The sequence below is a fragment of the Myotis nattereri genome, assembly GCF_964212035.1.
Source record: "Myotis nattereri genome assembly, chromosome: 11".
Taxonomy (NCBI): Eukaryota; Metazoa; Chordata; class Mammalia; order Chiroptera; family Vespertilionidae; genus Myotis; species Myotis nattereri.
The window spans coordinates 68,900,527-68,926,719 of record NC_138086.1 but is presented as its reverse complement, the minus strand read 5'-3'; the positions used below and the strand labels follow the sequence as shown (position 1 = coordinate 68,926,719).

The following is a 26,193-nucleotide window of genomic DNA, read 5'->3' as shown; positions in this document are numbered from 1 at the left end:
TTTGTGCAATTTTCCCTTATCCTAATATACCCAAATTTATATATTTTAACTACAGCTTCTATTTATGCAAAGGTAGTTTCATAAGATGGTTTTTAAAGGAAACATTTTAAAGTGGTATTTGCTTTGGGACATTTAAATTTCTGCAGCTTGGGACCATAACATTCTGAATCAGAGTGTCAAAAACTTACAAAAATATCTGTAGTGGGAATTAGGACTGTGTATTTTACTCATTCCGCAAATGAGTATATCTGTACATACCTATACACAAAGTCCTATGATTTATGTATACTTTATTTAAAATACTAGACACAGATACCGCTGTCTTTAGTTAACCAGCTTCATCAATGGGCCAAATAATATGGCAGCCATAAAGTTGTAACGTTTCCTCCTAGTTCATATACATATTTAAAATAATTTTATATTAAAAAATGTGAGCTTTGATTTTTTTCTCATCATGAACCATATTAGTACTGTGTATAGTAAACCATTCCTTTAATTTATCTTAGGCCACTCTCCTGCTTTCAAGAAGATTATTCCAATTGTCCTTGTAGCAGAACTCTGGATGTAAGTGATGTGCTAAGACTGGAGACACTAGACTAGTGCTTGAAGGGTGAGTCCCAGTGGAATTAGAGGGAAAGAAGTCAAGTCAGGGCACATAGGAAGGGTAAGAGCCAGTGCACATTAGGGGCCAGATAAAGATTGATAGAAAAGAAGAGGAAGATATGGCAGGGTACTGGAAGGGACCCCAAAAGAAGGCTGAAGTGGCAGGAACTGATGATGCTGAATTACACAGCAAGGACAGCTAGTCAGAGCAGCCTCAAAGCCTGAAACAGTGATGTGTGTGTGTGTGTGTGTGTGTGTGTGTGTGGTTTTTTTCGAGGAAACCCTCACAGACTAACTAGAGGACACAAGTAGAGATAAGTGGGAGCATTCGTTGAAAGGGAAAGAGAGGGCAGAGAGAAGGGTGTTCCTGACAGTTTCAAAGTCAAAGTGTCCTTGGCATAAAATTTTCAGCATCTTGCTTGGATTGCTCATGAGTTCACTACTAGTGTTTCAGGCAATAAAAAATAAATAAATAAAATGTGGGCTTCAGATATCCTGAAGTTTCCTCCAAACTTAGCAGGGGATCCAAACGATGTCAGGTGTTTTTGAAATACAAAAATTAAACCCATTCTCTTCTTGAGTAAAAGAAAACCTGGTGATCAGAAAGTTATGTCTTGTATCCCATACAAATCTGGGCACCATTTCCTTTTTCTTAAAAAAAAAAATCCAGTTCACATATGGATTATGCATTACTTCTGTAAAAGGAGGAAAAGGAATGCTTGTTCCACAGTGTCAAGAGAGTAGCAGTTTTCCAAAAGCAAATGTAATTTTCCCCCTTAAAAAAATACTTTGACTTCTCAACTCAAGCGAGTAGAGTAGGAAAATAGATTATAATCAATTAGTTCTAATGGAATCTTTTCTTTGGATTGTTTGTGTAAGATACAGCATGTGAGAATGAATGTATACTCAAGTTGGTCTGCCGTTTTTACAGATGTCTTTGGCTATCTCTTGGCCTCTGCATTGATTTGTCTTGCACTCTGGAAAACATCTTAAATATATAAATAGCCACCTTTCCTCTGTCGTCTTTCCATGTGGCTTTTCCAGTGGGATCCATCTGACATACAAAGTCTAGGATTCACAGCATGCTTTTCCTCTGGAAACTAGTTGTAAATAAGACAGTCTTGTACCATTTTTATATGAATGAGTCATTCCTTAATAAGTATTTTAATACACGTTTATTGAACACCCAAAATTGTCAGGAATTGCTCTAGACACCTAAGATACCTGCCTGATGGAGTTTACGTTCTGCAGAATGAGACTGACAAAAAACAGAGAAACAAAAACCACTGCAAGTCAATCAGTATAATGTGTTCAAGATAGTAACTACTTATAGAAAAAAATGGGGGAAGTAGAACCAAATAGGAACATCAGGAATGTGAGGATTGTGGGGGCAGGGAGACGGGGTCATTTGCAATCCTAAATAGTGTGGTTAAGGCAGGTTTGAACTAAGGCTCCAAAGAGGTGCGGGAATTGGCCCTTCAGGTATCTGGAGAAAAGGACTGGTGTAAGGACTTGGCATATCTGAGCAACACCGCAGAGGCTAGTGTGGCTGGAGTGGAGTGAGCCAGGAGGAGAGCAGGAGATGAGAACAGGGAAGGAATGGAGGCTGATCACGTAGGACCTTAGAGGCCACTGTAAAGACTGACTTAGAGCGTTAGAAAGTTGTAAGCAGAGGAGGGACATGAACTGACACGTGTTTTAAAAGAATTCCTCTGACTCTTATACTGAGAATAGACTGTAGAGAGGAGGGTAGAACCGGGAAGTCAAGATCGATGTCTAATGCAGTCATCCATGGGAGAAACGTTGGTAGCTCAGAACAGGGTGTGAGTGGTGAGATTCCGGATATGACCTAAAGGCAGAGCCAATAGAATTTACTGATGGTCTGGATTCCGGGTATGGATGAAGGTGATTCCAGAGTTTACTCTGGTTTTTAGCCTGAGCAGTGGGAAAGTGGTGCCTCTATCAGTGGAGTTGGGGAAGGCCACAGCAGAAGCAAGTGCGAGCCATGGGGTGGTGTTCAGTGTTGGTAATGTTGAAGTTGAGATGCCTCCTTGAGCATCCCAGGGGAGATGTTAGGAGCAGCTTGATATATGTCTGGAGTATATCAAGAGAGAGAGCTGGACTGGGGAATGAAACTTGGGAGTAGTCAGCTTATGGATAGTATTTACTAGTAAAGCAGAGAGACTCTAAGATTAATAAAGTGTTTTTCTTAGTCATTACATTTTTCTAAGACAGTCAATGTTTAGAAATTATTTCTCACATATTTAAGCTCACTTAGCCATGAGGTTACAAAATAATATCACTGATAGGAATAGGACCAAACAGAGAGAGAGAGGGGAAAAAAATCACACAAATACCTTGCCAAATCTGACATGATAAATTGATAATATTGGGAATAAAATCCAGTCTTCTTATTCCTGAGATGTTTTCACTAGATCTTGCTGCTTCAACACCCACGGATCTATGTAAAGAGGCGCACTGACTTGAAGCAGGCTTTGGGGGGTGTGGAGATCAGAATTTGCTTCATCCTCTGGGTCTGGAGGTGCACTGGGTGGCAGATGTTGGGGGTGGGGGTGGGAGCTCAGGCAAGAGGTTAACCTGAATGGGCATCTAAGGGGCACAGCAGACTTGGTTATGCTCTGAACCCGCACGAGTTACAAGCCGGGCAGGCAGCTTCCTAGGTGCACATCTCTTCCTGGTGAAACATCACTTGATATGTACAAGCTGTTAATAAATTGAATGTATCAGTTGTCATGGTTAGACATGGCAGGGGTTTTGTTTTGATCAGAACTGAATAACTCTCAGGAAGACCAAGAGTTGCCACATGTTGCTCCTCTTCCTCAGCCCTTTCTCCAGGATCCTTCAGCCTTCAGCCTCTGTTTAAAATTGACACTGAGAAGACGGGTGGGTGAATTAATAACAAGCTGGGGGATGCCACATGTCTTGGGCCCGCTGAGGTCACAGCTCAGACTTGGAGTGGACTGTGGTCAGAAATGAAGCGTTAGGTGGGAGGGTGGATGGAGAATCCCAGCAGGCAGCAGGACTCAGAGGTGGGCAGTCCACTGATTGGATGTGTGCAGGCATCGGCGAGGCAGACGCCAGGAGCTCAGTAAAGCATTCCTGTTCTCAGGCAGAGAAGAGAAAGGCAGGGCTTCAAGGTCGGTGAGAGGGCAGGGCAAGGGAACTTTTATCGATTAGTTACTATATTCATGATAGTGTGTGAGATTAAATACGTTGATAGAGAGAAGATAGGTATATTTCTTTTAATTCTTAACCATAAACCTGAAAGTATTAGAATTCCTTTTTTGTAAATGAGGAATCTGAGACTTGCCCCCAGGTCACACACTAATCAGAGGTAGAGGAGGTAAGACTCAAGTGAAGGTTTGCCTCACGCCCAAACCCATAAAACCTTTACACTTTTCAGAATTTTGGAGCTAGGAAGCATAAAAAAATGGAGAGGAATCCACAGGGCTGTGTTTGCGTGTTAGTATAGGCCGCTGCCATCTCACTGGACTGGATAGTGGACTGGGTTGAGAGGCAGAGGGTATAAACAGGGTCCCTTGGGTCCCTGAAAGAAACTTCAGGTTTGATCTATTTGCTGTGAAGGATGACCTGAGATATGGCATTAAAGTTCAGAGGTCAATATAGTCAATTTAACAGGAAGTCACTTAATTCTAACCCCCTTAGATTGGGACACAGAGGCAGTGTAAGCTCTTTTTACCTAAGTCTAGGTTGAACTCACTGAATCAAAGGATGGAGGCATCAGTAGAACCAATTGTACTAATCTGGGGTAAACAAATCGGGGGGTTGAGGATTAGGGTGTGATGCTGTAGATGGGGATTAAGTCATCGGTTCTCAACCTGTGGGTTGCGACCCCTTTGGGGGTCAAACGACCCTTTCACAGGGGTCGCCTAAGACCATCGGAAAACACATATATAATTACATATTGTTTTTGGGATTAATCACTATGCTTTAATTATGTTCAATTTGTAACAATGAAAATACATCCTGCATATCAGATATTTACATGACAATTCATAACAGTAGCAACATTACAGTTATGAAGTAGCCACGAAAATAATTTTATGGTTGCGGGTCACCACACCATGAGGACCTGTAATAAAGGGTCATGGCATTAGGAAGGTTGAGAACCACTGGGTTAAGTGGTTTTGCTCAAGGACAGGGAGCAGCGGATGAGAGCCCAGTGTGTGCAGGTTCACCTCTTCCCCAGCCTGGGGTTTTTTATCCACCGGGGCATGGGGTCGCCTCCTGGCCACCTGTGGTCCTCTTTCTCTCCAATAACAGTGACATTGACTCCTGCAACTTTCATTTTCGTTTTCTTCAAATACTCCTCATGTATGTAAGTAATCTGAGAAAGGGGTTATTAGTAAACAAGGGTTTGGCCACAGCCTCTTTGCCACTGGGAGATCTGGGCGGGGGGGAGCAGAGAGAACATGGGAGAGAAGCCACGTTTAACAGCATAAAAATTTTTTAGATGGGCTGGACAGTTTCTTAATTGTTTTATGCCGCAGATTCCTCATTTGTTTCCTGGGAATAACAATAGTATCCCCTTTACAGAGGCACTTTAATAATGAGATGAGATAATAGATGTTGACTCCTAAGCTCAGTGCCAGCGGAGTGGTTTACAGTAGTCTACATGCCAGAACTCAAAATTTTAGTTATTAAAGGATGTGAAGGTGATTTACTCCAACATCCAGTGCCATTTTGGAGATAGCATGATGTCCAGCTATTCTAATGTGTCTTGTTTTATGCTTTATAATATGGCTCTTTCAGACCATTCAGTTCTACTCACTAGATTTTTTTGGAGTTTAATTTAAACATTTTCATCAAAGTTAATGTGACTCTTCTCCTCGCAGCCACCAAGCATGATGACTGCTTTGAACTGTGCACCACCAAAATAATATTACCTTCTCCCAGCTTCTTCCTACAAATAGCATCTTCCTGATCTTATAAAACCAATACAGGAGAAAATATTATATCCAGGAGGAAGTTATGATCAATTTTTAGGGTGGAGAGCAAGATAACATTTTAAAAAGCCAAACCTGAGTAGCATACAGATACATTTAATTTGAACCGTTTCTTCCCAGGAACATCCTGATTTTCTGGTTATGAAACCATTGGAATCATCTTGTAGATGTTGGTCTAACACTTACAGCATGCAGCAGTCTTCCTCTCTTGTTCTCATAAGGAAAAGGGCTGACTGTCTTCATGCAATTTAGTCTGCTTTTGTCAAAAACTTCAGGGACTCATCTCTAAAATGTAGATTCACAATAAGTGCAACTGACTGTTCTTCTTTCAGCTTATGTAAGATTGTTTCCCACAGTATGGAATACTTTAAAAATAAAGTGTTTCATCACATTGCCAAAACTCCAGCCATGCCTTTGACTGCCTTCAGGGGTGGTGATGGAGGTGGGGAAACTAGCTATATTCAATACTCCATTGTTTTCAGAGGATTTTGCACATAGCTAGGGAAAGTGCAAATGAATGCAGAAATGCAGAAAGATAGGACTGATGTTCTAAATTTAGGACTAGCAATTATAGACATTGGAGTTCTGAGCTTCTTTTTGCTTTTCTGTCATTAGTAATACGTGTAAAAAAAATACCAAGTATAAAAATTAATATGAGTAAAATTTTTGACAATATCTAACACTTCAGAAATGTATCTAATTATCCTGACTGTATTAATTGAGGTTTCTTTTCTCTCCCCCACCCTGTATTTCAGTGACAATTTCAACAAGCACCTTTTTTGATGGGTTGTTGGTGACAGGACTCTACACATCTACAAGTGTTCAGGCTTCACAGAGCATTGGAGGTTCTAACGCTTTTGGATTTGGTAAGCTATCCTGATATAAGAAATCAATAATTGTAAATATTTTATACAGTTATTAGACATTCATTATTTCAGATAAAATAATATGACGTGATTTTTATGTGTTTGCTTTTGGAGTTGGGTGACTTGAAATAAGTCATGTAAATGTGCAGCCAACCATGAGCTTGGCGTGACTGTCCTCTTCACCCTCTGCCACTATTACACTTGGTCCTGTGGGTTCATGTACAATTCTTGCTTCTGTCATTTACATTGCTAGAATTGGAATTCACTCTGATGCCCATGCAATTATTCAGTATCCTCTTTTTAGAAACAATTCTTAAAATCCTGGAGTAGGTGAAAAGTGTCATGTTGAGTTTGGCAAGTAAGCATTCAGTACTACACATAGAAGTTGGTAATAATTGTTTAAATGATTGAATTCTATGAGTATTCATAAAAGAATGTGTTTTAATATTTAAAGCACTTACATGGAGTCTTTATCCTTAAATCAGAGTCCTGGCAGGTTACTTATGTGGGGAGGCAGAAGGCGACTTGATGGTCACTCATTTTTCAATTTGGAAATCTCGGCTTTACCCATAATGTGGTAAACATGTCAGGCTAGAATTAAGTAGACCCTGTTAAGCATCAAAAATGCAAATGTAACATATCAGTTTGTGTAAAGCATGAAATCACTGATCTTACTCTAAAATTGGAAAACTGCATAGGACTTCCTCCATTGATGTGAGAAGAAAGAATTTGGTTATCAAAGGTGGCCATGTGTTCAGAGTTTTTTTTTTTTCCCCTGGGGTATTTATTAAATAAATAATTTCTACTTTTTTTTAATAATATATTTTATTGAATTTTTACAGAGAGGAAGGGAGAGGGATAGAGAGTTTGAAACATCGATGAGAGAGAAACATTGGTCAACTGCCTCCTGAACACTCCCCAGTGGGGATGTGCCCGCAACCAAGGTACATGCCCTTGACTGGAATCGAACCTGGGACCCCTCGGTCCGCAGGCCGATGCTCTATCCACTGAGCCAAACTGGTTAGGGCTTATTTCTACTTTTGATATATGAAAGAGTACCTCCTCTGTGTCCAGTCTGGTATTAACTCTGCCCAGGTAACCTACTGATTGATGTCAGTCATAATGCTGATGCTGCATTGTCATTCTGCTGGCCCAAGATGAGTTTAACTCCATAGGGCTTCAAGGAGCTGGTAGTCATTTAATCATGGTAAATTTTGACATTGAGAATTTGTCCTATTTTTAAAAGATCTCATATAATCTTTTACAATCTGTTGGTAACTACTTCTAAGGTCTAATTCTTTAGAAAATAATTCCTCTTAGACTTTAAAAATTCCACTTTTTTAGCCCCACCTTCTTTGTGCTCTGCAGAGGTGAAAGGTCAGTTACAATTATGTAGTTAGGTACATAATGTACACCTTGGGGAAAAGTAGGTTTACAGTTGTTTATATGGAAAATACTACAATAATCTATATCTAATCTAATAAATGAGAAACATGCAAATTGACCGTACCTTTGCTATGCCCCCAAGCCACTCCCACCAGCCAATCAGAGTGACTATATGCAAATTAACCCAACCAAGATAGCAGCCGGCAGCCACGGAGCTGGAGCAAGCAGGAGGCTTGGTTGCTCTGGCGATGGAGGAAGCCAAGCTTCCTCCCTTCCCTGGCTGGCTCTGAGCTCCACTAGAGGCAACAAAGTTTCAATTATAGAAGATAAATAAATCCCAGATACCTGCTTCCAGCCGGCCTCCACTGGGAGCTTGGCCGGCTGGGGGCCGTGGCCAGCCTGCAAACAGCCATCAGCCCCTCACCCAGGCTGGCCAGGCACCCCAGTGGGGAACCCCACCCTGAAGGGGGTGTGGCCAGCCTGAAAATGGCCCTCAGCGCCTCATCCAGGCTGGCTAGGCACCCCAGTGGGGACCCCCACCCTAATCCGGGACACCCTTCAGGGCAAACCAGCCAGCCCCCACCCATGCATCAGGCCTCTATCCTATATAATAAAAGGATAATATGCAAATTGACTCTAACAGCAGAATGACTGGGAATGACTGGTCACTATGACACACACTGACCACCAGGGGGAAGATGCTTAATGCAGGAGCTGCCCCCTGGTGGTCAGTGCACTTCCACAGTGGGAGTGCTGCTCAGCTGACCGACAGGAGCCAGATGCTGGGGCTGACTGCTGACAAGCACAGCTGTGGCAGCATGAGCTTCTCCCGCCTCCGTGGCAGGTGCAGCGGGGCAGGGAGGAGGGGGAGTGGCAGGCAGGAGCGGCAGGTGGTGTTGGACTGTTGGTTTTGGTGGATCCCCACAGGCCACGCCGAGGGACCCCACCAGTGCACGAATTCATGCACCAGACCTCTAGTTAAAAAATAATGCAAGAATAAATTCAGTTTCGCATACTCACAACTGTAAACCTACTTTTGCCCTACCCTGTATATGACGTACTACCTCTTCTGTTATAACAGGACCCACTAGTAGGATTGCCAGATTTAACATAAAAATTTTATAAGACATTCAGTTAAATTAAAAAAAATATTTTAGTATAAGAATGCAATATTTGGGATAAGATATACTGGGTTCTACTGTAGCCCAAGTAAATCAAAACCAGTTTGGCTCCGTAGATAGAACATCGGCCCACAGACTTAACGTTTCCAGGTTCGATTCAGGTCAAGGGCATGTACCTCGGTAGCATGCTTGATCCTCAGCCCCAGTCAGGGCATGTAGGGGAAGCAACTAATTGATATGTATCTCTCACAATGCTGCTTTCTTCTGTCTCTTCCCCTTCCTTCCACTCTCTCTAAAAATCAATGAAAAAATATCCTCAGGTGAGGATTAACAATAAACAAACAAAGTGGGGCTTGGGTACTGGTAGTTTTTAAAGCTCCCTAGGTGATTATAATGGTTTTCCAGGGATGAGAACCACTGTACTGGGTTAGTTCAGTTTCCCACAGCATCAGCATCACTGAGAACTTGTAAATACAGACTTCCAGACCTTACTCTAGACTTAGTGAATCAGATCCTCTTGGCATTGGACCCAGTGAGCAATTTTTAATGAGCACTCCTGGTGACTTTGATGCATACTAAAATTTGAGAATCATTCATCTACATGAACTAAATGGAAGAGACAGACCTTATTTATTATTATTTATTTTAATCCTTACCCGAGGATATTTTCCCCCTCACTGATTTCTAGAGAGCATGGAAGGGAGGGAGGAGGAGAGGAGGGAGAGAGAGAGAGAGAGATTGGTTGCCTCCCATACATGCCCCTTCCAAGGCTGGGGAACCTGCAACCAAGGTGTGTGCCCTTGACCAGTAATCAAACCCACTACCCTTTTGGGCTGCAGGCCGATGCTCTAACCACTGAGAAAACTGGCCAAAGCAGAGACAGGCATTATTTAAATGACCATATAAATATGCAATAGTAAATCTTGCTAACGGCTAGCTAGCTAGGTGAAGTGCTGAGTGCTGGGAAAGGGTATGACAGAAATGAGATCTAATCTGGGATAAAATAGGATGTAGTTAGGAAAGGTTTTCCTGAGGAAGGGCTATTGAGCTGAGATTGAAGGATGAGTAGGAATTACTAAACATCAGTGGAAGGTGGTGCACAGCATACCTGAAGGAGGAAACAGCAGATCCAAAGGTCTCAGGGTGGGAAGAGACTGGCTATGTTGTAGGAATTGAAAGAAAACCTTGGAGTGGCTGGATCTGGCATCAAGAGGAAGTGATAAGCCTGGATAGGAGACCAGAGTGAGACCCTTCAGGATCTTGAGTCTGGGAAGCCATTTAGGATTTTAGGCTGAGAAATGACTTGAACAGCTGTTCATTTAAGAAAGATCACTCTGGGGTCAGCCTGGAGAACAAACTGTAGGGTCCAGGAGTGGATGTGGAAAAACTGTTAGGTGGTGAAAGGTTCTGATGCATCAGGGCATGTGAGGAGTCCAGGTGGAGGGAGGCTGGTATTGGGGATAAGAAGGAACAGTATGGTTCTGGCTTGGGGGCTCAGTTGGTTGGAGACTCATTCTGTACACCAAAAAATTGTGGGTTCAATTCCCATTCAGGGCACATACCTAGGTTGCGGGTTCATTCCCTGGTTGCGGCACATATGGATCAATATATGAATCAATATTTCTCTCTTCTCTCTCTCTCTCACTCTTTCTCTCTCTCTCTCTCTCTCAAACTCAATAATAAAAAGCAGCATCACACATATCCTCAGTTAAGGATTCAAAAAAAAGTTAAAAAGGAGAAGTGGTATGTGGAGGGGTAAAAGTTTGGGCTGTTGAGTCACACAGATGTGCTTGCAGATCCAGTCTCAGTTCTTTTTAGCCATGTGCTTCAGCCAAATTGTTTGACTTCTCTAAGCTTATTTTCCTTATCTACAAAAAGGTGGTGATAATCTATAATAATAAAAGGGTAATATGCTAATTAGACCAGACATCTTCCGGATGTCATTCCAGATGTCCTTCCTGACGAAGCTGGTCCTGGGTGCCTGCAGGGTGCCCAGGGGAAGAAAGGCCTACTCTTGCACAAATTTTTGTGCATCGGGCCTCTAGTGACTACATAAGATGCTGAGTACTCATGAGGATTAAAGGTGTTGATTTATGTAAAGTCCTAGCACATGGAAAACACTCAGTAAAACTAAGTATTCCAAAATTATAAATCTGGATAACCAAAGTAGCTGATTTTCTCAGTTCAGGACTGTATATTCTTTCTTTTGGGAGAAAAATTGTTCTCAGGTGGAATTAATTTGGGTTTTACAGATCCAGATGATTTGAGAAGACTTGACTGAATGAACTATCATTTGCCAAGATGGAGGCTTTAAATGAGAAAAATCATTAAATATCATTCATAGGAGTGTTGTAAACACAATTTGAAAGAACATACAAAATGCATGTATCATATTGCCTCAGAGTTTAGCTAGTAAGCCAGACAAAGACCTGAGAATGAAATAGGAATTATTTAGGACACCCAGGCTTCAGGACATTTTCTGTGGTGACTTTGAAAAGCTCAGTTTCATTTGAATTAGAATGTATTTGATTGGCTCAAATTGCAAATAGTCTTTCCACCATTGGCCATTGATGGTTTGAAGAGGCTTCTGAACGTGAAGCTCATTGATGGCAGTTAGACTTCTGCAATCAAATGCTCACGTCTCCCACTAGCCAGATGGCATTTCTATAGGACATGACTTTTACCAGTATATGGACGGATAGATACGTGAGACTTTTTTAAGTTTCAGAAAGATCCAAATAATTGTATGTGTATGTATGTGATCGTGGTAAATTTCCTTAAAATTTAATAAACACCTGAGTATTGTTAAATAGAGTTAATCTTCATAAATAATGTTTTTGAATAGAAAGCAGGAGGTAAAATGTCTTTTTAGATAAATGGTCACTTTTTGGAACAAAAAGCACATTAATATATTTGGTATTTGACTAAAGTTTAACATATTCTTTACAATTTAAGAGCAAAATGAAAATATGTAATTTGATTAAGGTGCAGGTGAGAAAGTAGAGGAAACTCTTAAGAAGATAAAATGTGAGAGAATTGCTGCTCTTTGGTAGTTTAGTAATTGTAGTAGGAGCAGGCTGAAATAATGTGGCATGCTTTGATCTAGAACAAAAGAGTTATTGAATACATAATCTATCATTAGGCTCTGACTTTGATGGAACGCTAAGCAAACATGATTTGGTTGGCATTTTCCAAACACATCATAGGATTAGTGTGCAATGTTAATGTGTTTAAGTAGCCGCGACAAATAAGGCAAAGTAAAGCATAGAGTTGAGTTTAAAAAGTACTTCTGAAAGTTTTCCCCCTTGGAGTTAATTTTAATGTACTAATTGCACTGAAGTTGTAGTCACTCTGCTTTAAATATAAAATATGTGTATGACCAGCCAAAATAAGACCATCATTATTCTTAAGATACTGTTGTATAAATACAATCCCACTAACATAACTATAGCCTTTTATGCAAAACCAACATTCTTTAAAACGTATGCCTCACTGACCAAATATAGACAAATGCCTAATAGCCAGAAGTACATTAAAACAATAGTTATGCAAAAGATGATTGAATGCCAGCAATGTGAGATTTGAAATACCTCATTTTGCTTGTCAATATAAGAAAACATGCTGCCCTAGGGAAGTGTGATGTTTAATTATGGATATCTCTTTGTGCATCCCAGAAAAAAAATGCTTCCCTCGTCTTTGGCATTGAATTCCAGTTCAATCATGTAAATCTTCAACGCTCATTGTGGTTGCTCAATAAAGGGATATTTGAATATTCTTTCATACAAAGTTGTTCGTTTCCAGCGGCTGCAATGCATTTTACTCAATATTTAGTATTCTGGCTCTAAAAGCATTTTACTACATTATTGGTATTCAGGCTGTAAAACCTGAGAATTGCATTTGCAGGTCTGATTAGTAGCAGTCACACTTCAAATTGTTAAACCTTGCATAAATTAAACTTTTGTGTTTTGCAATTCTTGGATAATTTTGTTCAGCTAGTACATCAACCATTCTAGCCATTTTTTTGCTTAAACTTTTATAGTTTTCTGTGTGTTTCATTTATTTTTTCTGTAATAATTAGGCATCCTGGATCCAATAATTTGTTAATTATAAAACTCTTAAAATGGCAAGATTTTGTGAAATCCAGGTTAGGGGGGAAAGTAATATGAATAGATCCAAGATTTTTTTCCCCCTTTCTAGTCTTTCCTCTTAAACATCCAGTTAATCATATCATGTTTTAAATAGAGATTAAGTGACTAACATCACAATTTAATACTTTCAATATTACTTATAAAGCATAATATTAGAATTTTTTAACTTAGTGATCTGATTTTTTCAATGTGATTTGATACTCTAACTTTAGATGAATATATATTTACGAAACAAATTGTTTAAATGTTTTTAAAATACTTCAAATTTTACTAAATCTTATATTGGTCACTAGTTAATAGGAATGTGTAATTTACCAGTAGATTTAGACAATATGTTAATGTTTAATTGCTAGGATGCAAGTTTTTTCTACTACTTGTAAAAATTGTCACTAAAAATAAGAATATAGTGTCTATTTAATCTACCTTTTGGTTATACTTCTCATTAAAACTGCATAGAACTTTTACAACTTTGCTAATTGTCACCAGGATCTCATGTCCCTGGATATGAGTTACAGTTCAGTCTTATGTGTCCTGTCTTTGTGACTAAGAGACATACACTTGTGATGTGAATACATTCATATATTTAGGGTTTAACGTCTGTGAAGAAGGGACATCACTAACAACTTTATTACAGGGTAATGTATAGTTGTGGTATTTATTTACTAGCCTAAATGAAGCTAAGTTACTCAGAATGATCTTGTTAAATTATTTTGTCTGTCTCTTTACAAGGAAATGCTCTGTAATGTACTTGAAGAATTTTAAACATATTGAGGGATTCAAAGGCATGACCTTTTATTGGGTATGGTAAATGATCTGTAACAAGAAGACTCTAGGTTAATTAAACAAATTACTCTAGTCAATGGTACAAGGAGCATAGCTGACAAGAGATGAAATTTACATTAACTTATCTTATTTACAGGGAATTAACCTAAATTTGGCATTTATTCATTCCATTTACTTATGCCAGCATTATCTTCATTAAGAAATAGTGTTATCTTGGTTGTGTCAGCCACTTGACAATGAACTCAGGGATACTTCCCAATCCCTAAATAACTAGCTTAAAAAAGAATAGTGGGCACGATGAATATAAAGCTGCTGAATTAATCAGTCAATAAATTGCTAAAGCAGATGTTGAGGGGCATGAGATTTGGGCCAAGTGGAGGAGTTAGGGGGCACGGCAGCTCAGTGCAGTGATTCATTACATGACCTCTGGGGCCAGGCAGCTCAGGTTTCATGGCTGGCTCTGCTTCTTGCTAACGTGGGCCACATACTTCCTCCCGCGAGCCTCAGTGTCATCATCTGTAAAATGAGGATGCTAACAAGCGGGCCTCATTCACAAATTGTTGGGTAGATTGAATGACATGATCTATTCAAGTGCCTAGAATCTATGCTCAAAATATGATTATATAAAGACTCAGAAGGGATAATTTATTTTTTGGGGGAGATGGGAAACATAATGAGAAAATGGTGCAAATGGCAGAGGTCTGAAAGAGGGAGGTTGATTCTAAATGGAGATGGGATGTGTGCCCATAGAATTTGAGCTGAAATGGTCCTTTGACAGAGCCTGGTTCAGCTCCCATCCAATGTAAAGGTAAGGGAGCAAGGCTTAGGATGAGCAAGCAGTGCTCATCACAACATAATGTAAGCAAAAAGACCAAAACCAGGAGTCCTGACATCATATTCTGTTCCCAGATACTTTTAAAAAAACATACAGTTCATAAACCATAAACCATAAAATTTATCATTTTAAAGTTTACATTTTAGTGATTTCCAGTATATTCACAAGGTTGTACAACCAGCAGCACTATCTAATTCCAGAACATTTCCTCCCCTCCCCAAAAAAATTCCATATCCATTAGCAGTTTCTCCCTAACTCCTCTTCCCTCAGACCAGTCTCCTTTCTATGGATTTGCCTATTTTGGACATTTCATGTAAATAGAATCATGCAGTATGTTCTCAAGGTTCATCCATGTTCTTTCCTTTTCCTATCTAAATAATTTTCCATGATGGGTTTACCGCATTTTGTTTAGCAGAGGGACATTTGGCAGTTTCCAGATTCTTAAAAGGAATTAGGGCTGAGCAAATTGGAAAAAAAAATGTTTAAGGGGGATGCAAAGCAATGGGATCACCAAGTTTCTTAAGTATTCATCAGTGACCCTAAAACCTCTAAAGTTCCAAATTGCTTAGTCTATTCAATGGCTGAGACCTGAAAATGCTTAAACTTAGAAATCAAGATGAATTACTCCTCTGCCCTCCTTGCCATCAAGGGTTAGGCCAGTGTGGCATGCTTTTACCTTACCCTTTAGGCCCCAGTTTAGACCATGAGATACACAAGCAGATCTAGGCCGATCTCATTCACCAGTACAGCTATTTGGAACCAAGACTCATCAATCCCAGTCCAACTACTCATGAGCTGTATCAAAGCACAGGTAAACATTTGGGAGCTCTGGGCAGCCATCCCCCACAGTGGCTCAGAGGGAGGCCCTGCATGGAGAGCAGGAGAGAGACCAGTGCTGCATGAGGTTCCAGAGCATTCCCCTCTCTTTAGGTGTTACTTCCACCAGGCTCAGATATTCTGGGGTTCTAAGAAGCACAAATAGAAATAGCTAACATTTAGCAAACACTTACTGTGTGCCAGGTGTGTTGCAGGAATTAATTCTTTTTAAAAAATATATATATTTTATTGATTTTAGAGAGGAAGGGAGAGGGAGATAGAAACATCAATGATGAGAGAGAATCATTGATTGGCTGCCTCCTGCATGCCCCCTACTGGGGATCGAGCCTGCAACCCAGGCATGTGCCCTTGGCCAGAACCGAACCTGGGACCTTTCAGTCCACAGGCCGATGCTCTATCCATTGAGCCAAACGAGCTAGGGCAGGAATTAATTCTTTTGATCCTAACATAAATCCTACTACAATTATTCTCATTTTGTAGACAAAGAACCTGAGGCACAAAGGGGTTAAGTAACTTGCCCAAGGTCACGTGTAGGGAGTTGCAAAGCCATAATTCAAACCTGCCTCTGTAGCCTGTCATTAAGCTCTCCATGACAGCCCAAGTCAACTTGAGTTAGTTTCTATTACAACCAAATGAACCTCGACAAAAAATGACCCTCGGTGCTCTTTCCTTGCCTGTCCCTACTTCCATCTCTTCCCGTCTCCTTATATATATTTTTTCAGTTACCTACTCATACCACATACACACATCTACACCCATGCACCAGTCATAATAACTTACACACAGTCAAAAACCTTGGATGCTTAAGACTGCTGTGCCCTGTGTGTAGTGGTTGGAATTCCTTCTGGCTCTGTGAGCTGGGCAAACATCCTGCCATCTTTTAGGGCCTCTGTTCTGACTCACTTCCTCTATTGAGCCTTTATGACTTGTCCTCTCTGCTTCTCCCTGGTCCCCACCTCCATGGAACTCTCTACTCCCTCTTCCATGTTTAAGCTCTCTTCTCTGACCTCCACCAGTCATCTCTAACAGGCTATTGAATTTACCTGTTTAGAAATCTTTATACTTCTTTGAGTACCATAGGTGGTTTGGTCACCTTCAGTCTCATGGCATATAACAAGTGCTCAATAAATATTTATTGAATAATAAAACAACAAAAATCTTTGAGGATTCATAAGGTATTTTACTACAAGAATTGACATTAGTAAGTACATGTATGTGTACAAGTGTGCAGGTATGGATAAGAAACAATATTATTGTCTTTAAGTTCAAGGACATTTTTGAATCTATATATGTACATATGTCTACACATCTGTATATACATTTAAAACTAAATAAACATATGTCAATTTTATCATCAGAGATCCTGGGGAAGTTTATTTTCCTGCTTACCACTCCGTGCCTTTCTCTCCTGGAGGTGGCAGGAACCAGTGTCTTCAGTTAGGAGAGTGATTCACTAAGGGCCTTCTTTAGAATCAAAAGGATAGGAAGAACAAGAGATTGTTCAGTCCAGCCTCATACCTTCAATGTCTTAATGACATGAGGTTAAGTTCTTATTTCATCTCTTAAATCTTTTAAAATGATGACTCTATAATTTCATGGGAACATATTCCAAGATTACATCAAGTGAGATCATTAAGGGAGATTTTCTGGTATGTATGTGTAATCCCTTGCTTTAACTTCAACAGTTTTATCATATAATTTCTTATATAATTGAAAATGGTAAATTCTTGTTAAAAAGTAATTGCCACTTTTTTTCTTTAGGCTACCCCCACCTCAAGAAAAACCCCACACATTTAATATAAGATTCATCATTTCATAGTATATTAATGATTTATTTATTAGTTTTCTCTGGACACTCCACAGATCCTAGATAGAGGAATTTAGTCCTGATAAGATATGTGCCCAGAAACCACTGTAGGTTCTTTAAAAATAACAACAAAAAACACTTCAGCATAAATAATGACATTATTGCATTGTTTTCCACCGAATAGTGTAAGAATTCATGAGTCCGTACTGTTAATAAAGAAAGAAATGGGAGAGAAGGGAGAGCCTTTCCGTACTGCAGAATGCCACCTAATAAATATAGAAGGGAAGATGGAATTGCAACCATCATAGCAATTCCTATGAATATGACTCAATGGATGCTAAAGTTATGGGTGAAAGTTTGATGAGGAGCAGAATATTCAGTCTCAAAGTGTCTCCTTCCAAATAGCTTTTTAGTTACAAAGGAAAAGAATGGTGTCTATAGCGGAGAAAGCTGAGACCCCACCTTAGCCCAGTGGTCAAGGTTAACATCACAGTGACAGGACAAACCAACATGGGTAGGATGTACCAAGGAGGCTATCCCTTATGTGCTCTTCCTGCCCGAAGTGCATAGCCTCAATCTAATGAGAAAACAGTTAGACAAACCAAAATGTGGGATGTTTTACAAAGTAACTGGCCTGACCCTCCAAAAATGTCTATGTCGAGAGAGAAAAAGAAAGGAACTTGAATGAGACTACAGAGATTAACAACTAAATGCAACGTGATTCTGAATTGAATTCTGCCCTGGGAAAAATTTGCTATAAAGGACATTATTGGGAAAAACACCAAAATTTGAATGTGAACCATGAACTAGGTAATCATAGATTGTTCAATATTAAATTTTCTGATTTTAATAGTTATACTATGATCATGTAAGAAGGTATCCTTGCTTTTGGGACATATTTAGGGGAAAAGAAGCATGATCAACTTTCAAATGATTCACACACACATATTTATATGTATATATATACATATACATATGTATATATATACATATATATGAGGGAAGGAGAGAGAAAGATAATGTATTTATTTTTATTTAACTTATTGGAGTGACATTGGTTAATAAAGTTATATAGGTTTCAGGTGTACAATTCTATAATCATCTATATATTGTATTGTGTGCACACCACCCCAGGTGAGAAAAAATAATTTTAAAATAAATATAGCAAAAAGGTAACAATATATAATTCTGGGTAATTTGAGGTCAAGGGCATGTGAAAGGTTTTTGCTCAATTCTTGTTATTTTTAATGTAAATTTAGAATAAAAGTAAAAATGTAAAAAAAAAAAAAAGTACCCTTAAGGAAGATTTCTTCTAGTTTCTTTCTCTTCCTTATTCCTGCTCAAATCCATGTTCTCTGGATCAAAGTAAACTGGTAATTCATAAATAAGAACATCAGGAAATTCACATTTTTTGAGCAGATGCTAATGGAAGTTGCCACTATACTGTTATGGCTTTTGAAATTATTTTGTTAAAATTTTGCCTGTTAGTGTTAAAAATTATTTTTGGAGAGACTATTCTGTCTTGGCAAATATAACCTTATTTCTATTACTTAAAAAAGTATTTGCGCCGAAGACTGAGTTCCAAACAAACAGGGATAGAGCACTAGATTACCTTGTGGGGTACTTTTTAAAATGCCAATGTTCTTGAGAATTTGAGTTTATGTAAATGAAGTCTTACCTTCCCTGGATAAAAATAGAATTAACAATACTTTCGTCTCTCTTTCTTAAATAGTAATTTAAAAATCCACTTAATTCTTCGCTGATAAGAAATATTGTTTTTGCCCTGGCTGGTGTGGCTCAGTTTGTTGAGTGTTGTTCGGAGTACCAATGGGTTTTCGGTTCATCTACCTGCTGGGGTGCATACCTGGGTTGCGTTTCTGTCCCATGTCAGGGTATGTTTGGGGAGTGGCTGATCAATGTTTCTCTCTCACATTGATGTTTCTCTCTCTCCAAAAAAAATTGATTAAAACATATTTTTTTTAAAAAAAAGAATACTGTTTTTCTAGAAGAGTGACACTTTTCAGCATATGCCAGACTATCCATATTAACAGGAGGTAAGATCAAAGTATATGTGTAAGGGAGTGAACTTCAAAGACTGACTCTAGCAGTCATTTTGCTTGTAATATGGTTTACTTTTGAGGTTTTTGAGTCTTCTTTTTGGGTATCCAGATAATGATAAATCCGTTTATGTTCTAAGCTCATAGTAATTACTTAATAAATATTCTTGGATAAAGTTGGCTTCTTTCCTGGCAGTGAAATCTAAGAACAACTTAAAAAAATAATTATATAATGTTATTACTTCCTAGAAGTAATTCTGATAAGTTATCTTTGAAATATTTTTGAAAAAGAAGTGAGAGTAAATTCTTGACATTGCCTAGAAAATAGCTCTGGGTGCAGCATATGAATCTGAAAATGGATGTAGGCGTCCAATAAAGGCATTTCACCAAATGCCGGTTCTGTTTCCACTCTTGTCTTCTGTTCTGTTGTTTGTATTCACTGCTCTGATGGCTGAGTTTTTGCATGTGGCCTAATAGACGTGTGGGCTGCTCTCTCAGGCAATCACACAACCAAATTACTGTTTTCAGGACTCTGGGTGTCTGGATGGAAAGATACTTGACCGTGTGGGTGTTGCCATTTCAGAAAACAGAGTAGCAGAAATTGTTAATATTTTGGTAAAAGTTCAGACTGAGCTCCCCGCCTGCTTTTCTTCCTACATGTTTCATACATCAGAACCATGTGTTGTTATTATCTAGTTAATTATGTTATTTCTGGTTTGCGTTCAGAACAGTTCCTCTTCACATGAACACTAGCAAATAGCAAGTTAAAAGTGGAGTAAATGGAACTATCAGAGACCATGTTCTGGGGAGATGTTTAGTTTATCCTTAATTGTTTTCTTTTTAAAATAATTATTTGCATTATGAGGAGATTCTTTTTAAACCCAACTTTTAACCTATATGATCTATTAGCATTTCTAACAATAGCAAAAATGGAGAGAAATCTATAATAATAAAAGGGTAATATGCTAATTAGACCGGATGTCTTCCAGATGTCATTACAGACACCCTTCCTGACAAAGCCAGGGTGCCTGCGGGTGGCCCGACGGAAGCCAGCCCAGGTTCCGAGTGCCTGTTGGTAGCTGGAGGAGGGAAGCCAGCCTGGGCCCTGGCTGCTGGAGGGAAGCCGGTGCCGGCAGCCAGGGGAAAGAAGGCCTACTCTTGCATGAATTTTCTTGCATCGGGCCTCTAGTCTGTTATAAAAGAACTCAACTGGGATTTGGCTTTCTGTTTCTAGAGAATGGGACAAATGAGCTCACTGAATAATTGTGAGGTTGATCAAGTCTATCTTTCAATCCTCTAGCATTTCCCCTTTTCTCTCTTTCTTCTTGTCTCCTTTTCAATAAGAAGCTGATATCAGCCACACCTTAGAGGGAATTTTAAAATGTTGTGTTAACAATAGCTTTTTCCACACTACTTCTTGCAAACATTAGTGTCTCATGATACATTAATAAGTCTTACATGAAGAGAGAGTTTTATGATATTAAAAAGTTTGGGCCTTGGCTGGGTGGCTCAGTTGATTGACATGTCCATACATTATAAGGTTGTGGTTTCAACTCCTGCTCAGGGCACATACCTATGTTGCAGATTTGATTCCTGGTTGGAGAGCGTGTGATTTTTTTGCATTTATATTCTCTCTCTCTCTCTCTCTCTCTCTCTCTCTCTCTCTCTCTCTCTCTCTCTCTCTCTCTCTCTCCCCTCCCTCCATCCCTCTCCATTTTCCACTCCGTCTCCCATGTATAAGGCTATTGTGACCACATGAATTGGTGAAAGACATGTAATCACAGTGACAGTTACATGGTTTTATGTTATGCTAGTCATCTAATTACCTGATGTTGTTTTTAAAAGTAATTTGATAGGGATTTGAAGTAATCTCAATATACCCTTTAACATATTTTTATGAACAATTTCAAAGATACATTAAAGTTGAAAGAATTTTACAGGGAGCATCCGCCATCTAGGTAAAATTTGTAACAATGAAATGCACAAATCTTAAGGATGCATTAGATGAGATTTGATAAATGTACACATCTGTGTAACCCAAACCCCTGTCAAAATAATAGAGCACCACCTTAATGCCAGAAAGTTCCTTCATGCCTCTTCTCCATCAGCTCTCACTTCTGCTTCCCAGATGCAACCACCATTTTTATTTTGTTCCATCATAGGCTAGTTTTTGCCTGCTCTAGAACTGTATAAATTCAGTCATGACTCTTGTGTAAGGCTTCTTTCACTCAGCATAATATATTTGAGAATTATCCGTGTTATGGGTATCTGTAGTTCTTTTTTATTGCTGAGCAGTGTTCCTTTGCTTTTTCATCCTCCTCTTATTAGATACTGGGTTATTTTTAGTTTGGGGCTTTTATGCATACAGCTGCTATGAACATACTGTACAAGTCTTTTTGTAAATACAGTTGACCTTTGAACAACATGGAGCACTGACTCCCCCCCCCCCCAATCCCTGAGTCAAAAATCCATGCATAATTTTTAACTCCCCCAAAACTTAGTTGTTCCTTGGTATCCATGAGGGGTTGGTTCCAGGATCCCCAGGGATATGAACATCCACAGATGCTCAAGTCCCTATATAAAATAGCATACAGATCAATGCATATAGTCAGCCCTTTGCATCCACAGACTCTCAACCACAGGTCTTCACCTATAATGGGTGTTTAGCCATTTTTGTATTTGGTGATAACTTTTGTGGTTTTAATTTGCATTCTCCATCTGCCTAATGATGTTGAGCACCTTTTCATGTGCTTTTTGGTCACTTTTGCCAAATGCCTGTTCAAATATAATGCCTATTTTAAAAAATTGAGTAGTCTTATTATTGAGTTATAGGAGTTTTTAGGTACCAGTCATTTAGCAGATGTATGTTTTGTAAATCTGTTTTCCCATTCATGCCTTGCCTTAATGATGCGTAGAAGTTTTAAATTTTGATGAACTCTAATTTATCTATTTTTTTTCTTTTATGGCTATTGCTTTCTGGGTTCTATCTGGGAAGACATTGACTGCCTTAATGCAAATCTAAGTTTTTAATACATGCTCTCGATGACTGAGCCTAGAAAGTAGCTATTTTTCACAACCTTCGGGTGAGTAGAAAGCAGATACCAGAGTTCATATACAACATTCCTAAAAGTTTCTCATTAAGCATTGCATACTTTAAAATAGTTAGGACATTTTCCATTATGTGGCACCATTTTTACACTTAAAAGTTTTTCATTCCACATGTGTAACCTTCTGATTTTAATGTGCCACTTTATGAAGGATTGAAATTGCTTCAGACTCCCGGATTACAGTGTGATAAGCCAAATGGGCTTCAGGACACTCCCTTCACACCAGAGACACATGCCAGAAGCCAAACAGATGGTAAACTAGGCAGAAGTGACCCTCGGCATTCTCATTAGAGCGGTTGGGGAAATTTTAATGGGCCCCCATTTGCCTGGTTCTCTATCTTATACCCTTTGAACTGCCACTTTTTTTTTTCTTGTTACAAGTCAACAACCACCATGTATATTTTAATAGGGATTATCAAACACAATTTGCCCAGAAGATGTACAGCCCTCTAATGCTAATTAGCCAAGTTTAAATAATCACTGAGTTCTGGGATAATTGGAAAGAAACACTGTTTTTCTTGCCAGTGCATAATTACTAATTAACAGGAAGATAAAATATCAGTGTAGCAGTCATAACTAGAAGAATCTGTTAACAGTTAATTAACTGATGAGTTGGTGCCAAGGTAATGTTGGTCAAGAAAGTTTACAGATCAAGTTCTCTTGTAAATAAATATGTAAAATTACACAGTTAAGCCAGCGCAGAGCATGGGGTGGAGTAAAAACTGTGTGACCTTGGTTTAAGGTGGACGGTCATTACATGAAAGAATTGGTGTTTCTTCGCTCTAAATATTACAGCCATCAACTAATGGTTGCTGCTCTGCTGCTTACACATGATTTCAGGCTTTATTAATTTGCTTTCTCTTGATCCTAATAATTGGATGGGCTTTCTTAGCCTTAAAATATCCTCATGAAATTGGGCTGCAGCCGCCTCTGTGTTTTCCTGCTTATTAGAGTTAGGACTTGCATGCATGAAATGGGTAGCTGGAGATTCGCAAAGAAGAGAATGAAAACTTGACTGCCAATTTTCTTTGTGTGTGTGTTTTTTTTTTTTGTCAATGCAGGAGTTATCATTATATTATTCTTCAAAAGTATTTGAAAACACATACATTAAGCCATTTTTAAAAGTTAACATTTTCATTAAAGAATAGCATGCTTTTAAATATATTTTAGTGTCAAGCATTTAATACACACTGCTTGAAGGTTAAATTCTTTTAAAAGTTCATTTGTGTAGAGTTTACTCACTGGACAAAAACAAAAAATTAATTATTTACTTATGAATGCATACTTTTTATTAAAACCTTTTTGCAAAATTCTTGTAGAATTTAGAAGTTTTGTAAATAATAAAATACTGACTTGTTCTAAAGATAAGAAGGTGGTAGAACACTTGGTAAATTATGGCTTCATGGATTATGGTGGAGATGAATATTTTTGCTAATTTCTTTTGCAATAAGTGAAAGTGATCAGAGAAAACTTTGTAGTAGGAAAATTTTAATCCTTGTACACATACTTCCACTTAACATATTAAAAAGTTGGGAAGCATTATCGAAGTAGAAATTTTAATGTTATAGTTTATTCTCTCATATTCAGACCTCAGCCGTACATGAGTCGTCTGTCTTGAAAGAATGAAGGGGACATCAGTGCAGGGTGTTTGTTTTACTTCATTCTTTTTTGTCTGATTTTTAAATGATGGGCTATCACTTAATTGATTTACTTAAAAATTTTTAAAAATCCTTTTTTATTTTTCAATTATTGGGAGATACAATATTATATTAGGTTCAGGTGTACACCCAGTGATTAGATATTCAACTCTCTAAGTAATCATTCTGATAGATATCGTACCTATCTGAGACCACACATAGTTATTAGAATATTATTGACTATAGTAGAGGCCCAGCATGCCTCTACTGCTCGCAGCCCCGCCTACCTGCCCACTGCGCTCGCTGCCCGCTCACCTGCTGCCGGCCATACTGCGATCGGAGCCTGTGGGCCACGGGGGAGGGACCGAGAAGTGCTCAGTGTACCTCATGGTGACTGGTTGTTTGGTCGTCCTGGTTGTCACGGACACTGGCTTTGTACATAGATAGATTCCCTCTGCTGTACTTCACATCCCCATGACTATTCTGTCGGAACCAATCCCTTCACCTTTCTCACCCATCCCCCCAACAAGCCTTCCATCTGGCAACTATGTTCTCTGGCCCAGCCAGTGTGGTTTAGTGGTTGAGCATTGGCACATGAACCAAGAGGTCACTGGATTTTTTTCCGGTCAGGGCACATGCCCAGGTTTTGGGCTTGATCCCTGGTAGGGGATGTGCAGGAGGCAGCCAATTGATGGTTCTCTCTATGTATCCCTCTCCCTTCTCTCTCTCTGTCAAATCAATAAAAGCATACTCCATCCTTATATGGAGTCATCTGTGAACATAGCTTTTGGGAGCAGAAAGGAGAAACTGTAATTTTTTTTCTCCCTCTGCAGCATCTTTCCTTCATCTGCCCATGCCCTTGGACTGTGCAGAGAGCTCCTCTAGCTTCCCTGCAAGGCCCTTTCTGCATGGCCAGTCACAGAAACCTGCCCCAGACTTTCTCTCTCCTCTTTGCAAAGTCCTGTGATGGGCTCAGAACTAAGCCATCAACTTTCCTGTTGTACAGCTAACATATAGATTAATGATTGATTGCAGGTATATTCTGAATTATGCCATTTACTATAGACATATACAAATTTCCTAAAGCAATCCTACTTTCAGAATGATAATATGAACCTGCATTAGAAAAGCCAATGTTATGGTGGCCAGACCTAGTGATTTTGGTTTTAAATGAGACACTAATTTATATTCTAGGGCATGAAAAAAATGGCAAAATGAATTACAGTTTTGAAGGCTGCACTGATTTGTTGAGCTGAACTCATTTTTTAAAAAACAGAATGTATGATTGAACTTAAGTTTTAAAAAAATGGTTTGGTCCCAGAAATTTAAAAAATTTAAAATTTAAATTCTCTTATGGATAATGGAAACACTTATGAATATAGTTTTCATGCAGGAAAAAGGACTATCTCAGAGATGGATATATTGACATTTCCCCCAGAGTTTCCCCATGAGACAGATCCCTGGGGAAGAGCTGGTGCTCTGGGGCCATGAGGAGGGACAGTGGAGAGAGAGGAGGATGTCTAGTAGCTGGTGAAAGGATAACGCCACCCTTGTGAGAGACGTGATGACTTTTACTGGTACTCCTTACTCTTTTATTTTCTTCCCTTCTCTTTCATTTCAAATATCTGTCCTGTCCTACTGCTTTTGACTTTCCTGTCTTCTCTATCCTCTTTTTAGCTCCCCTCAGCACTTCCACTCATTTTCTCTTCCTCTGCTTCTCAGTGGTTGCTCATTTTTCTTCTTAGATTTCTTTTTATTGAGGTATGACTGACATGTATATTAATGTATATGTATTAATGACATGTATATGACTGACAGGTATATTAATTTCAAGTCTATAACATGATTCAATATTTGTTTACATTTCAAAATAATCACAATTAAGCCTAGTTAACAGTCATTACCATACATGGTTACATTTTTTTTCTTCCAATGAGAACTTTTAAGATGTACTCTTTAGGAACTTTGGAATATACTATACAGTTAAACTACAGTCAATACACTGTACCTTACATCCC

At 39.0% G+C, this 26,193-nt stretch overlaps 1 protein-coding gene across 1 annotated transcript in view; it reads left to right on the top strand.

Annotated features, from left to right (window-relative positions):
• RELN (reelin) overlaps positions 1-26,193 on the top strand; it is a 432,712-nt gene that overhangs the window by 49,746 nt on the left and 356,773 nt on the right. The window contains exon 2 of the mRNA XM_081101781.1: positions 6,347-6,457. Coding sequence (XP_080957907.1) covers positions 6,347-6,457 — 111 coding nt within the window. The remainder of the gene's footprint in view (positions 1-6,346; positions 6,458-26,193) is intronic.